At 40.8% G+C, this 16,068-nt stretch overlaps 1 protein-coding gene across 1 annotated transcript in view; it reads right to left on the bottom strand.

Moving 5' to 3' along the window:
• The window catches only part of obscnb (obscurin, cytoskeletal calmodulin and titin-interacting RhoGEF b), an 802,448-nt gene that overhangs the window by 86,010 nt on the left and 700,370 nt on the right, over positions 1-16,068 (bottom strand). The window contains exons 96-97 of the mRNA XM_072576281.1: positions 12,501-12,602; positions 739-826 (exon numbers count right to left, since the gene is read on the bottom strand). Of these exons, the coding sequence (XP_072432382.1) occupies positions 739-826; positions 12,501-12,602 (190 nt within the window). The remainder of the gene's footprint in view (positions 1-738; positions 827-12,500; positions 12,603-16,068) is intronic.

The raw sequence follows: 16,068 nt of genomic DNA, 5'->3' as shown, positions 1-16,068 counted from the left end.
CTTTAGTTAGGCCACAATTGGAATACTATGTGCTGTTCTAGTCATCACAGTACCAGAAAGATGTGGATACTTTGGAGAGGGTGCAGAGACATTCACTAGGATGTTGCCTGGTTAGGAGGGTTTTGGGTATGAGGATTGTATTCACTAGAGAGATGGAGGCTGAGAGGCAACCTACAAACTTATGAGAGGCATAGATAGGGTGGACAGTCAGAAGTTTTTTCCCAGAGTAGAGAGGTCAACTACAAGAGCCCATAGGTTCAAGATGAGGGAGCAAGGTTAAGGGAGAAGTGTGGGGAAAACTTTTCAGTGTGGTGGGTGCCTGGAACACATTGCCAGTGGAAGTGGTGGAAGCATGTTAGCAATGTTTAAGGTGTACCTTGATAAACACATGAATGGGAGGTGAATAGAGGGATAGAAACTGTGTATGGGCAGTAAGTGGCAGGTCTAAATAAGGAATAGGAATTGGCGCAGGCTTGGTTGGCTGAAGAACCTGGTCCTTTTCTATATTGTTCTTGTTCAAATTTCAGGGGTAGCCTTGGATGATAAAGGACTTATTCAACAATAATATTTTGTATTTTTACACTGTTCCTACAATACACTACCACTGATATGATTAGAGATGGTACATTTTTATTAGCAATCTTTGAGCAGTTCAGCATCTCCAAGAAATAGTTCTATTATTATAACACAAATAATACCTTACTTGGAGAGCTTAAAAATCCCCTAAGACATATTTACCTTCCAACTTCTTCTTTGACATCATAATTTGAATGCAGTTTTCTTCTCCCCGTTGGCTTCATGGAGCATTCTTCCTTGACTTCTGTTTCTGAATTATGCCGTCATTGTCCAAGAAAACAAAATTAGGATTTAACATTGCAATATTTACTTCTACTTTTAAAGTACTGTAATGATCTGTGGGCATGCACAAATACAAAAGAAAGCAATGTTGATTTTAGAAACAAACACATAAACACCATGAGAAATATTTTCTAAATTTCAAATATACAGTCCTTTAGTGATGTGCCCTGTCAAGGTGGGTGTCAAAGTAACATTTAAGCAAAGGCAGGGAGTTCTCCTAATGTGATGACAAAATGGCGACAAATTAAGTGGCAATAAATCTTATCAGCTTTCTCTAAGATACTGCTGATACAGAACGGCAGACTGATTTGCTTACAGAATAATCAGGAGTAATTCACCAAATGATTTGCTTTGGAGAACTGTTTTAGGAACATAGAAGCAGGATGAGGGCAATTTTCACCTCATCAGACCACCTTCTAACCAGATTTTGCCTGATGCTCTATTAGAACACCATTCTCCTGCTCTATCCCACATCCTTTGATGACTTAATATCAAGAAATATGTTAATATCTGTGTCAAATATATTCAATAACCAAGCTACAGTTATCTGGAGTAGAGAGTTCCAAATATTCATCACCGTTTAAGTAAAGAAATTTCAGTTCTTTTTAGTCTTAAGTGCCAGGAGACAACAGAACCTATTCATTTTATAAGATGTAAACACTCTTTATCCATGCCCATATGCTATCCCCTGTATGAGCTGTTATCTTCTGCAATTAACTTTGATGAAACATTTTATCTGATGCCTTGAGGAAATCAAAATACAGTACATCCACTGGTTCCCCCTTACCCACAGATAATAAGCTAACAGGCCAGTAGCTTTCTGCAGACCGCCTCCCTCCCTTTTGAATAAAGGAGTTATCTTTGTAATATTCCAAATTACTGGAAATATGTCAAACCAAAGAAATTTTGGAAAATGGTGTTTTGATTTCTTTGTCTTAAAGCTTTTAAATGCTGTACACCTTTACTGATTACTCGTATTTTTTTCTGCATCTTTGCAATTGAAATGGGAAGTTTCTCATCTTCTGTAAGTAACATGGAGGTTTCCTACATTTTAGCAAGCAAAATAGGCAATTTCTGACCTCTTAACACATTAATAAGCAGTGTCCATTCTTTGTACGACTTTCCAAAAACAACTTTATGCTTGTATTGTTAATATATCCTTTTTTCTCAGAATTGCTATTAAAATTATAAACCTTCTACTCTTACCGAAGCTTCAAAAGTTATCTATTGCCTTCTGATAGAGTCTGTCTGCTTCAACTTTTAAATTGTCCATTTTGTTACCTTAATTCAGCTTCATAATATTTCTGGCTGCTGCCACCTTGGTATAAAGTGCTTCTATGGCTCCTGATTTCTCGATTGTAGCCATGTCTTGTGGTGTTGAAATAGCAGCAATGCCTATTACAAAATGTAAGTACTACTCTTTGTTTGCTTCTTGACTTCTCAAGAAGCCTGCTTTTTGTGCTATTAATTTAGGATATCTTCCCTTCTTGACAACAATTAGTAACTTTATTCACAGAGATGTTCATTTCCTCACTGAAACTCTAACCAGGAATGCTCCTTCAGATCTCTGGTTCCTGATGGAATCAGTAACTGCCATGTTGTACCACCTTTTAAGTTCTTTCTGGCTGCATTGCTTCTCCTGCACTTCCTTATCAGATCTGAAATAAAGGCTTTGGCTTGGAGTACTGTTTGTGCCTTGTTTGTCTTTCAATGAGCTCCTGCTGACTACTTGTTTGTTCAGAATCTTGTAGCTGCTGACTGTCTACATGAGTTAAAAATATTAAGTCCTTAAAGGGGAAACTAACTTGATTTTCTGGAAATTTGTTCTCCTTAGTCCAATGCCTATTTTTTCAATCACATCTTGTGTACATGGCAACAACATTCATTGCTGATCACCATGTATTAGTTGCTGGTAGAGTGACCCCGAACTGGATCTTAAGGCTTATTTAGGTTACAGGGGTAGTTGAGAAACCACTATTGTATCTGAACAAGAAAGGATTCTTGTCTTTACACAATTTATTTTTTACATGATAGCAATGAGCTACATGTTACAAAAGTTTGTTAGACATTGTTACTGGAACTATGGTAAGAACTGTAAATATAGGTCTGAGGTCCTTAGATGTTGGATTGTGACAGCACCAGGGACCTGGGTTTGATTCCAGTCTTGGGCTACACTCTTGCATGGAGTTTGCGTGTTGTCCACAATGTCTAGAGATGAGCAAGCTAGGTGGGTGAGCCATGGGAAATGAGGGGTGACATGGTAGAGAGCTGGTTTGGGTTGGATGCTCTTCAGACGGTCAGTGCAGACTCAATGGCCCAAATGGTCTTTTTCTGCACTGTAGGGGTTCTACAAAAAAAGGTTCTGCTTTATCCACAGGCAAACTTGTACAACATCATCAGATTAGGTGGAGTCTAATTAACTCTTTGAGAACCATTGCCTTATTCAACACCTATCAGATAAAAACAATGACTGCAGATGCTGGAAACCAGAGTCTAGATTAGAGTGGTGCTGGAAAAGCACAGCAGTTCAGGCAGCATCCGAGGACTTCCTAATTACTTGCTGCATCCACATGTTACTTCTCAGTGACTCTTAAACAGGCACATGCAGATCCGTTTGGACATCAACACTTCCCAAACTCTCAACTTCCAAGAAATACTTGTATTTCTGTTTTTCCTCCAAAGTGGATAATTTCACATTTTTGCACATTGTGATATAATCCTTTCTTGTACCAATCTATGCAGTGTGGGTTATCAGCCTCTCCTGATTGTAACATTTAAGGACAATGTTTCAGCACTTGATTCATTTGCTTCTGTCCAGTAACTTGGTGGGGTCTCCTTTGAAGAGTTTGATACGTCATCAGATCAGATCAGGGTCAGTGAATGGATATTCAAGAGTCAGAGGCAGTTTTACTCAAAATTAGAAAACCAAAGAAGATTGGAGTCAATGAAAATAGAAACTTGACAGCTTCAGGCTGCTGGTTAATCAAGTATTTAGAAGAGGGGGAATAGGCTCCAGACAGCAGAGCTGCTGTGGGGAGCAAGCTCCAGGAAGTCAGAGTTTGGGAGATATCCTCAGGAGCTAAGAAGATGATGGATGTTTGCTGGTTCTGTGTTGGAGAGCCAAAGTGTAGTCTTCATGTAGTTAAAGAGCTGCAGATGGCTCTGTGTAGCCAAGGGCTCATTTAAATCCCAGAAGCCCTTTATAGAACATAGAACATAGAACAATACAGCACAGAACAGGCCCTTCGGCCCACGATGTTGTGCCGAACTTCTAACCTAGATTAAGCACCCATCCATGTACCTATCCAAATGCCGCTTAAAGGTCGCCAATGATTCTGACTCTACCACTCCCACGGGCAGCGCATTCCATGCCCCCACCACTCTCTGGGTAAAGAACCCACCCCTGACATCTCCCCTATACCTTCCACCCTTCACCTTAAATTTATGTCCCCTTGTAACACTCTGTTGTACCCGGGGAAAAAGTTTCTGACTGTCTACTCTATCTATTCCTCTGATCATCTTATAAACCTCTATCAAGTCACCCCTCATCCTTCGCCGTTCCAACGAGAAAAGGCCGAGAACTCTCAACCTATCCTCGTACGACCTACTCTCCATTCCAGGCAACATCCTGGTAAATCTTCCCTGCACCCTCTCCAAAGCTTCCACATCTTTCCTAAAGTGAGGCGACCAGAACTGCACACAGTACTCCAACTGTGGCATAACCAAAGTCCTGTACAGCTGCAACATCACTTCACGACTCTTGAATTCAATCCCTCTGCTAATGAACGATAATACTCCATAGGCCTTCTTACAAACTCTATCCACCTGAGTGGCAACCTTCAAAGATCTATGTACATAGACCCCAAGATCCCTCTGTTCCTCCACCTGACTAAGAACCCTACCATTAACCCTGTATTCCGCATTCTTATTTGTTCTTCCAAAATGGACAATCTCACACTTGGCAGGGTTGAACTCCATCTGCCACTCCTCAGCCCAGCTCTGCATCATATCTGCAGCCGACAACAGCCCTCCTCACTGTCCACAACTCCACCTATCTTCGTATCATCTGCAAATTTACTGACCCACCCTTTGACTCCCTCATCTAAGTCATTAATACAAATTACAAACAGCAGAGGACCCAGAACTGATCCCTGCGGAACTCCACTTGTAACTGGGCTCCAGGCTGAATATTTACCATCTACCACCACTCTCTGCCTTCGACCGGTTAGCCAGTTTTCTATCCAATTGGCCAAATTTCCCTCTATCCCATGCCTCCTGACTTTCCGCATAAGCCTACCATGGGGAACCTTATCAAATGCCTTACTAAAATCCATGTACACTACATCCACTGCTCTACCCTCATCCACATGCTTGGTCACCTCCTCGAAGAATTCAATAAGACTTGTAAGGCAAGACCTACCCTTCACAAATCCGTGTTGGCTGTCCCTAATCAAGCAGTGTCTTTCCAGATACTCGCAAATCCTATCCCTCAGTACCCTTTCCATTACTTTGCCTACCACAGAAGTAAGACTAACTGGCCTGTAATTCCCGGGGTTATCCCTATTCCCTTTTTTGAACAGGGGCACAACATTCGCTACTCTCCAGTCCCCTGGTACCACCCCCGTTGCCAGTGAAGACGAGAAGATCATTGCCAACGGTACTGCAATTTCCTCTCTTGCTTCCCACATAATCCTAGGATATATCCCGTCAGGCCCGGGGGACTTGTCTATCCTCAAGTTGTTCAAAATGTCCATCTTCCTTCCTAACAGGTATCTCTTCTAGCTTTACTGCTGAGTTGGGGGGGGGGGGGGGGGGGGGGTGAAGAAATTCCACAAATAGTGTTAGTTTAGTGAAGATGAGAAATATTGGAGGCGGGAAAAACTAAAAGGTAATGCCAGTTTAGTGAAACTAACTGTCTATGAAACAGCTGGAAATATGTAAATGTTGCCGTGCAGTGAGTGGTTGTTGAGCCAGTGAGTGCCAGTGTGTCTTTGACAGAGTTTCAAACCTAGATTGTTGAAAGCGCAGAATTGAAATTTTTTGCAAAGAAGACAAAGCCCTAAAGAGATTTGGTGACCAACAATGTGGGGACTGCTGAGAAAAAACATAGAATTCTGTATTTGTTTTTATGATGTGATCTGACCACAATTTGTCTGTTATCCTTATTTACCTCATGGCAATTTTGGATGTTACAGTGGAAGTTATGCATATACTCTAGATAATTTTATTTTCTAACTTTGTGTTGATTCTATTTTGTTACTTCAAAACTGTAGAATTTATGGCTTTGTTTTTTTAAAAATAACTACCAGGGTCTCAAATTTTAAATAAGATAGTTTATCTGATGCCCACATCCACATCATTGAAATGGATGACCAAACATACAGGGCTAGATTTTAATTGTTGAGATAAATGTGTAAAAACTTGAAAAAAGAGATTAATTCTTAACCATCTATTGCTTCCCACTAAAACTGTCAATCATCCAGACCATTTAAATACTCAATAGCTGAAACCAGTAGGCACTTGAAACAAATTCACTTTGTGTAAACAAATGCTGAGAAATTGATGGTAGAAATCAGACATCCAGAGCTGTCAATCAAGAAGGCCTCAGGTGTTTCAAAATATGTTGCTTCTCTGGCTTCTCAGCCAGGCCTTACATATATATAACTTCCACTGTAAAATTCACTGCTTCCATATAATGTGCAGTAAAAGCAGGTTGAGGGCGCTGATGTGCAAAGAGAGGTGGAAGGAGGAGCATACTTTTGTCAGGAAGGTCATGGGGTTGTTTGGGTGGCACAACTTTGCATGCAGGGGCACGAGAGGGCCTTTTGAACTTATCTGCCCAAATGCAGACTACTTTTCACAACACATCTGAGCTGCCCTGGTTTGATACCCATGCCACGTGCGAGAGAGGCAAGAAATAGGGAGAGAAAGCAGTTGAACAAGTAGCTACAGGCATGATGCATGATGGAGGGATTCAGATACCTGGATAATTGGGCCTCATTCTCTGGTAGGTGGGACCTCTACAAACGGGATGGTCTACACCTGAACCAGAGAGGTACCAATATCCCAGGGGAAGGGAACTTGTTAATCCTCTTCGGGAGGGTTTAAACTAATTCAACTGGGGGATGGGAACCTGATCTGTAACTCCATTGTACAGAAGGTTGAGAGTAGTGAAGTCATGAATAAGGTTTCAAGGTCGTAGGAGTGTACCGACGGGCAGGAAGGTGGTTTGAAGTGTGTCTGCTTCAATGTCAGAAGCATCTGGAATAAGGTGGGTAAACTTGCAGCATGGGTTGGTACCTGGGACTTTGATATCGTGGCAATTTCGGAGACATGGATAGAGCAGAGACAGGAATGGTTGTTGCAGGTTCTGGGGTTTAGATGATTCAGGAAAATCAAGGAAGGTGGTAAAAGAGGGGAAGATGTGGCATTGTTAATCAAGGACAGTATTACAGTGGCAGAAAGGACATTTGATGAGGTCTCGTCTATAATATGGATTGAGGTTAAAAACAGGAAAGAAGAGGTCACCCTGTTGAGAGTTTTCTATAGGCCTCTGAAAAGTTCCAGAGATGTAGAAGAAAGAACTGCAAAGATGATTCAGGATAGGAACGAAAGTAGCAGGGTAGTTGTGATGGGGGACTTTAACTTTCCAAATATTGATTGGAAACGCTATAGTTCGAGTACTTTAGATGGGTCAGTTTTTGTCAAATGTGTGCAGGAGGGTTTCCTGACACAGTATGTAGATAGGCCAACAAGAGGCAAGGCCACATTGGATTTGGTACTGGGTAATGAACCAGTCCATGTGTTAAATTTGGAGGTAGGTGAGCACTTTGGTGACAGTGACCACAATTCGGTTATGTTTACTTTAGCAATGGAAAGGGATAGATATATACTGCAGGGCAAGAGTTATAGCTGGGGAAACGACAATAATGATGCAATTAGGCAAGATTTAGGACGCATAGAATGGGGAAGGAAACTGCAGGGAATGGGCACAATTGAAATGTGGAGCTTGTTCAAGGAACAGTGAGGGAACTGTGGCTTACTAAAGAAATTGAATGTCTGGTCAAGAGGAAAGAGAAGGCTTATATAAAGATAAGGCATGAAGGTTCAGATCAGGCATTTGAGAGTTACAAGTTAACCAGGAAGGACCTGAAGGAGAGCTAAGAAGAGCCAGGAGGGGACATGAGAAGTCTTTGGCAAATAGGATCAAGGAAATCCCTAAAGTTTTCTGTATGTATGTCAGGATAAAAGAATGACTCAGGGAAGATTAGGCCCAGTTAAGGACAGTAGTGGGAAGTTGTGCGTGGAGTCTGAAGAGATGGGAGAGGCGCTAAGTGAATATATTTTTGACAGTATTCACACAGGAAAAAGACAATGTTGACCAGGAGAATACTGAGATACAGGCTATTAGACTAGACCTGATTGAGGTTCCAAAGCAGGAGGTGTTAGCAATTCTGGAAATAAAGTCCCCTGGGCCGGATGGGATTTACCCTAGGATTCTCTGAGAAGCTACCGAGGAGATTGCAGAGCCTTTGACTTTGATCTTTAAGTTGTTATTGTTTACAGGCAAACTGCCAGAAAACTGGACCATAGCAAATATTGTCCCCTTATTCAAGAAGGAGAGTAGAGACAACCCTGGTAATTATAGACCAGTAAGCCTTACTTCAATTGTGGGTAAAGTGTTGGGAAAGATTATAAGAGATAGGATTTATAATCATCTAGAAAGGAATAATTTGATTCGGGATAGCCAACATGGTTTTGTGAAGGGTAATTTGTGACTCACAAACGTTATTGAGTTCTTTGAGAAGTTGACTAAACAGGTGGATGAGGGTAAAGCGGTTTTTGTAGTGTACATGGATTTCAGTAAAGCATTTGATAAGGTTTCCCACGGTAGGCTATTACAGAAAATATGGAGACATGGAATTGAGGGTGATTTAGTGGTTTGGATCAGAAATTGGCTAGCTGAAAGAAGACAGAGGGTGGTGGTTGATGGGAAATGTTCATCCTGGAGTTCAGTTACTAGTGGTGCACCGCAAGGATCTGTTTTGGGGCCAGTGCTGTTTGTCATTTTTATAAATGACCTGGATGAGGGTGGCGAAGGTGGGTTAGTAAATTTGCCGATGACACTGAAGTCGGTGGAGTTGTGGACAGTGCGGAAGGATGTTGCAGGTTTCAGAGGGACATAGATAAGCTGCAGAGCTGGGCTGAGAGGTGGCAAATGGAGTTTAATGCGGAAAAGTGTGAGGTGATTCACTTTGGAAGGAGTAACAGGGATACAGAGTAAATGGCTAATGGTAAGACTCTTGGTAGTGTAGATGAGCAGAGAGATCTCAGTATCCATATGCATAGATTCCTGAAAGTTGCCACCCAGGTTGATAGGGTTGTTCAGAAAGCATATGGTGTGTTAGCTTTTATTGATAGAGGGATTGAGTTTCGGAGTCATGAGGTCATGTTGCAGCTGTACAAAATTCTAGTGCGGCTGCAGTTAGAGTTATACATACAGTTCTGGTCACCGCATCATAGGATGTAGAAGCATTGGAAAGGGTGCAGAGGAGATTTACCAGGATGTTGCCTGGGGTGGACGGAAGGTCTTATGAGGAAAGGCTGAGGGTCTTGAGGCTCTTTTAGATAGAGAGAAGAAAGTTAAGATATGACTTAATAGAGACATACAAGATGATCAGAGAATTAGATAGGGTGGACAATGACAGCCTTTTTCCTCACATAGTGATGGCTAGCATGAGGGGACATAGCTTTAAATTAAGTGGTGATAGATATAAGACAGATGTTAGAGGTAGGTTCTTTACTCAGAGAATAGTAAGGGCATTGAGTGCCCGGCCTGCAACAGTAGTGGACTTGCCAACATTAAGGACATTCAAATGGTCATTGGATAAACATATGGATGATAATGGAATAGTGCAGGTGAGACAGACTTTAGACTGGTTTCACAGGTCAGTGGAACATAGAGGGCCAGAGGGCCTGTACTGCACTGTAATGTTCTACCCCTGAACCATGACTCTTCAAAAATTGGCTTAACTCCATGAAAGGGTTAGGGTGTATTTTTCTTGCAATGGAGCTGGCCAAGTTGGGAAGTTTGAAACAGTAGACAAGATGGACGATGATTATTCATCCCTTGGTCTGGATTTACAAACACGAACAATGATAGATAGAAAGAAACTCTCTAGTCCATACCATGTGTTTGTTCCATACAACTATGATACCCGTACAATAAAACACAAACACTTCCCGAACTGTCTGAAAACCATGTCATGTTGTAGGAGAGGTGCAAAAATAGCACATATACCTCTGCTGGTGCTGAGAACAGGTGGTTTGAGTAACAGAAACTGTTGTGAGGTGCTGCCTTTCTGGGTATCACTACGTTCTGCACTCTGTGCTTCAGGAATACCAAAAAAATAGAAAAGTAACAAATGGTATCTGAGAAATACCTGAAGATAGCTCTGTGTACTGATGCATGTTCAACAAAGGCCTGAGCTAATGGAATACTTTCCATTTTGATAGTTGCATCCAACTCCAACAGACTGAAGGAGCTAAACAGCTTAAGGACAAAGCAGTTCACTTGACCGGCGTCCCATCTACCAACTTCAACATTCATTCCTCATCCACTAATGCTCAATTACAGCTGTGCAGATTGTCTTCAAGATGCACTGCAACAACACCTTTCAAACCCTTGGCCCCTTCCAATAAAATAATAAGGGCAGAAGACTTATGAGACTATCAATACCTCCAAATTATTCTCCAAGTTACACCTTCCTGACCTTTTGTTTTAATCACTTATGGAACATGTCTATCGCTGGCTGGGCCAACATTTATTGCCCATCCCTTGTTGCATTTGAGAAGGTGGTGGTGAACTGCATTTTTGAACTGCTGCAGTCCACGTGCTGGAGGTTGACCCACAATTCCATTATGGAGGGAATTGAGACAAGGTGGGAAGTGGCCCTAAAGAGGGCAACAATTTCCCACTTCAAATGTGGAGAGGGTGGCTGAAACTGCAAACCCACTAGCAGGAACCGACAAAATTCAGTTCCGTATTTTGATATGTTTGACTAGCAATAAAACATGAATGAGCCAAAATGTCTGTTTCAAGGAATTTATAAAACCCAGTTTCAGACATTTAGCTAATTTAATTACTGCAAAGTTTATTTGGAAAACACACAAAGTTATCCAATCTGACACTGATTGATGATGTCAAGGTTAGTTTTCTTTCAAAATGCAACCGCATTTTGTTCTGTGTTTCTTTTTCTGAGCTTGTTTTAATTAAAATTACACTGAGCAACAACTTATAAGAAGTAGGCAATTTGTGGAACTCTGAATGTTTAATTATTTTGGTGGTCCTGGAATGTGACCAAGAATAGAAACTGATGTTGTATCTGCTGACAATAAGCTCAACTCATTTGCCACATTCAAGAGCGATGAAGGATGACTGGAAGAAAAAGTTACATGTCATCAAGGCAGACTTCATTATGGTGAATCAAGAACAGAAATTGCTGGAGACACTCAGCAGCTCTGGAAGTATCTGTGGAGAGAAAACAGAGTTAACATTTTGACCCTTCAGAATATTATTGGGGTCTGAACAAAGATTTTGATAAGTATGACCCTGTCAATCAAACATTTATCTTTGTTCCATCATACAGACTATGGTTCTGGATATCTCTGAGATGCCATGACTCTGAAAAGTTTTTACCTGACTACATGAAAATTACAGAGGACTATAAAATTGATACTTGCGTTGTGTGACCAGCATGGCAAGCAGTATTGGGTGCCAGCTCACAACTTAAACCAGCTAGCACCCTTAAATGGCACTCCTGAAAACTGGAAGTCCATCGTGCTGTTCGGGAATCCCAGAAGTAGTTTGCAATGCCATTTTTAAAGGTTCTCCTGCATCAGCTTGACTCCAGAATCATAACTAAATACATCCTAGAAATGTTTAAACAGCATTTTCTATACTGGAATATATCAAGATGTTTCTTATAATACAGCTATGCTTATCTCCAAGACTGCTATGATCTATGCAACACAGCTCTTCCATTGTAACAACCAGGCAGCAATTGGTGAAAAAATCCTTTTGCAACAAGACCAGAGAAAGAAGGTGACAAGTTTGGAAACAGCAAGAATGACAGTAAAGCCTCTAGTACAGGTACTTAATGGCTACAGGAAGTCCAGAAAAGACAATGCGTTTTCAAAGTCTTTTTTTTCATTCTGGGCTTTATTTTCTAGGGAAGAGGAAGAATTTGATAAGGGTATTCACTGGTTCCAATGAGAAAAGTATCTATATCTATGAAATGTTTTCTTTTGGATGTAAGATGTAAGAACTAAGCAATGGTTTGTAATTAAGGGCTGCAGTGAAACAAAATTTAAGAGGGTGATCAAATTAAAACATAGATTACCAGCACTGGGGAAGAAACAGAAAAGCAAATCACATTTGGAAAAAAAAAGGATTGAACACAGTATGGTGTCCCTAATGGCAAGTTTGAAAGGATAGGTGAGCTGAATAGTAACTACCAATCCCTCTCTCATCCATGCCATGCGCTCGTTCTGCACAATTGTGACACCTTGTGAATTAAAACACAACACTTCCCAAAGTTCTCAAACCAATGATCCCTAGGAGGGACAAAAAGCAGACTTACCTGTTCTAGTTTTAACAACAGTTGGTGTAAGTGATAGAAATTGTTGTGAGGTGCTGATTTCCTGGGTATCACTGGGTTCTGCACCTTGTACTTCGAGAATACCTATACAGATAGAAAAGAAAGAAATGTATACAAACAGTCATTCAGAAAACTGAAATATTGCTGAAAGAAGTCACAATTTGTTAAAGGTTTTTGACTTGCACTAATTAAAACATTCACATGAATAGCAATTTGAGGGGAAAATCAACATTTATACTGTACAAGAATGTTGCTTGGTTAGCAAGTGCACTCTGATTGGTAGAGGCATTGCCATGGAGAATGTACCACTTAATGATGACTGACAGTTAAATGTCAGGACACCTTTAAATTTTAAACCAGATTAACTCTGGTGAAGGTGTTAATTGGAGAAATGAACCAGCAAATGTCTGTCACCTATAATGTTGGGTTGTAATAATTGTATGATGTGGTATGTGTACTTATTCTTTCAGTCTGTAAAGAACAGGGCCCTATGTATTAATATATATAACTTTCAGTTTGCATAAGAATGCTATACTGCAAGATTGACTGACAATCCTTACATTTAGACATATCCAGTAAATGTTGTCTAATTGCAGGATCGCAACTAATGTTGTATTCTGTACTGTGATCTTTGTTAGCATGGGTTGGCTGGGTATCGTCAACATTTTGGTTATTTGTGAACAGCCAAAACGATGTACTATTTGATACAATCAACCAATCTTTGAGACATACAACCTACAGACCTGGCATCACACCAACACTGTTATTCATATACCATGTTTTTCACTTGTGTGATAGGCAAAATGTCTTTTTGACTTCACAGCAGTGTCCTGTTAGCAGTGAACACCACTCATGTTGCTACTGCATTATCATAGCATGATAAACTTAGCTTCACCTGTTCCTCAACCTCTTAAAATAATTTACAGTTCCAGGGATTTGAGATAGACTGGGCACTTTTCAGGATCAAAGGTCATTTCCTGCATTTGTGTGATATACAATGAAAAGAGATCTGATCAGTGTGATTATTAACCCACAAAATGGCTTTGATGTGCCTTATTTCAGTACTAAACCTCTATAGTGCACAAATGGTCTGGGGCCTTCAGCAGTTTAGGCACAGAACAAGAATCTGTAATAGCCTTTATACAATTTATGTGATTTATGTGAATGTTTTGGTTGAGATTTGTGAAAGCTATTGAAGCCACAGATTCCACAATGGTTCAGAATAAAAAGTGAAGTACTTTTCACTTTAGCCTGTCATCAGGCTATTAGAGTCATAGAGATGTACAACATGGAAACAGACCGTTTGGTCCAACTCGTCCATGTCAACCATTTTCACAGACAAACATATTACCAGCCTGTGACGGAAACTAATACTTTGAAATGTTGGACAATAAGCTAAAGACATTTGCAACATTCAACAGTGTTGGAGAATTAATGAAGAAAAAGTAAAAAACAAATGTACAACATCAGGGAGAATTCTAATATTGTGGCCTAAACAAGAATTAGACCACCCATTGCTCAATTATAAGGAAGGTGGATTGTGATAGGTCAATACGAGCTGACTATCCATTGAAAAAGATGAGTTAATTTTTTTTTAATTTAACCCCCACACTACCGCCTAACTGCGGTGGTGCTTATTTTTTTCCCCCGGCACCCATGGTGTGTGTGTGCAGGTGTGAGACACAGTGAGAGACACAAAATGCACGAATCTTTATTCAATTTCCACCACCAGGAAGATAGGAAAACACCCGAGTGGCCAGTGACAAGCACTGCCCTTCACATCAAAGGGGGAAATGATGCACTCCACTCCCTGCAGCACCCACCTCTCCCTGAACAACTCCAGGGTGCTGGTGGACACTGCGTGCTCCTTCTCCAAGGACACCCGGGCTCTAACATAACGGCGGAAGAGGGGGAGGCAGTCGGCCCTAACGACCCCTTCCACGGCCCGCTGCCTGGACCTGTTGATGGCCAGTTTGGCCAGGCCCAGGAACAGACCCACGAGGAGGTCTTCAGACCTGCCCTCCCTCCTCCGTACCGGGTGCCCGAAGATCAGGAGCGTGGGACTTAAGTGCAACCAAAAGCAGAGGAGGTTTTAAGAAAATCAAAAAGGGAGTGCAAACGCCCACACCCAATATACATGTGGTCCACGGACTCCACAGCGCCACAGAACAAGCAGTTGGGCTGGGAGTCCGTGAACCACCGCAATCTGCGGTTGCAGGGGTCCGCTGTGTGCAGCACCCTCCACCCCAGATCCCCGAGAGAAAGGGGGAGGACTCCCGCGTAGAGAGCCCTCCACTGGGGATCAAAAAGATGATTTAATGCTGCAAAGAACCAATTTAGGAATATAGGGATAGGAATAGACAATTCAGTCCATCAAGCTTTCTATTTGAATGGATTATGACTGATCATCATCTTCAATGTCACCTTTCCACACTATCTGCATATCCCATCATGTCGTTAGTCTCCAGAAATCTATTGTGATGAAAGTCCACATATGATATGTCTTCTTAATTGCTTTCCAAATGCACATGTTAACATTTTGTGCCCTGTGATCAATTATACCCAGGTCCCTCCCCTAACTTCCCACCAATTAAGAAATAATCTGCCTTTCTGTTTTTCTACTGAAGTGAATAACTTCACACTTATTTTCATTATATTTCATTTGCCACACTCTAACACATTCACCTAACCAATACAATTCCTTTTGAAGCCTCCTTGCATTCTCCTCACACCTAATGTTCTGACTCAGTTTGGTGTCACCAGCAAACGTGGAAACATTGTAATTGCTCCTCCTACAAGTCATTGATAATTGTGAACAGCCGTGAACCTAGCACAGATATTGTAATACCCCACTGGAAATAACCTATCATCCTCAGAATGATCTCCTTATTCAAACTCTAATGTTGCTGAGTAATAATCAGTAATATCCTGATTTTGGTGAAGCTTTACCAAAGTGAATTTTGTTTTCAGCAATACTTAAGGTATTAAATGATTATTTATATTCCAATGTTCTGATTTTACTTATTAGCCAATTCTACATCTGTCTAATAAATTACCTCTAATCCTGTGCATTCTGATTTTATTGAAAAACCTTCTTAGCTTACCAAAAAGAAATCTGAAAATCCAAATACACAATATCTACTGAATTTGCTTTATCACTGTTACAAGTAATATACTCAGAAAATCTGCAAAACATTTCTCAAACATGATTCCAATTTCATAAATAAACATTAACTCTGCCTAAGTGTACCATTCTTTTCTGGATGTCTAGTTACCACATTCTTTAAAACTGATTTTAATATTTTCCCTACCAGTGAAATCAAACTAACTGGTCTGCAGTTTGTCATTATCCATCTTTCCTTCCTTCTTAAAAGTGGGGTTTCATTTGCAATTTTACAGTCTGCAATAACCTTTCCAGAATCTATAGAATTTTGAAAGATGATCAATGCATCCACTATCTCTCTAGACATTTCCTTCAACATATGGGGACGAAACTCAACTGGTCCAGTTTCTAAATCCATTTACTGGATGATAGGGTAAATAATTGCTT

The sequence above is a fragment of the Chiloscyllium punctatum genome, chromosome 8 (genome assembly GCF_047496795.1).
Source record: "Chiloscyllium punctatum isolate Juve2018m chromosome 8, sChiPun1.3, whole genome shotgun sequence".
NCBI lineage: Eukaryota > Metazoa > Chordata > Chondrichthyes > Orectolobiformes > Hemiscylliidae > Chiloscyllium > Chiloscyllium punctatum.
This window is presented reverse-complemented; position numbering and strand designations above follow the sequence as displayed.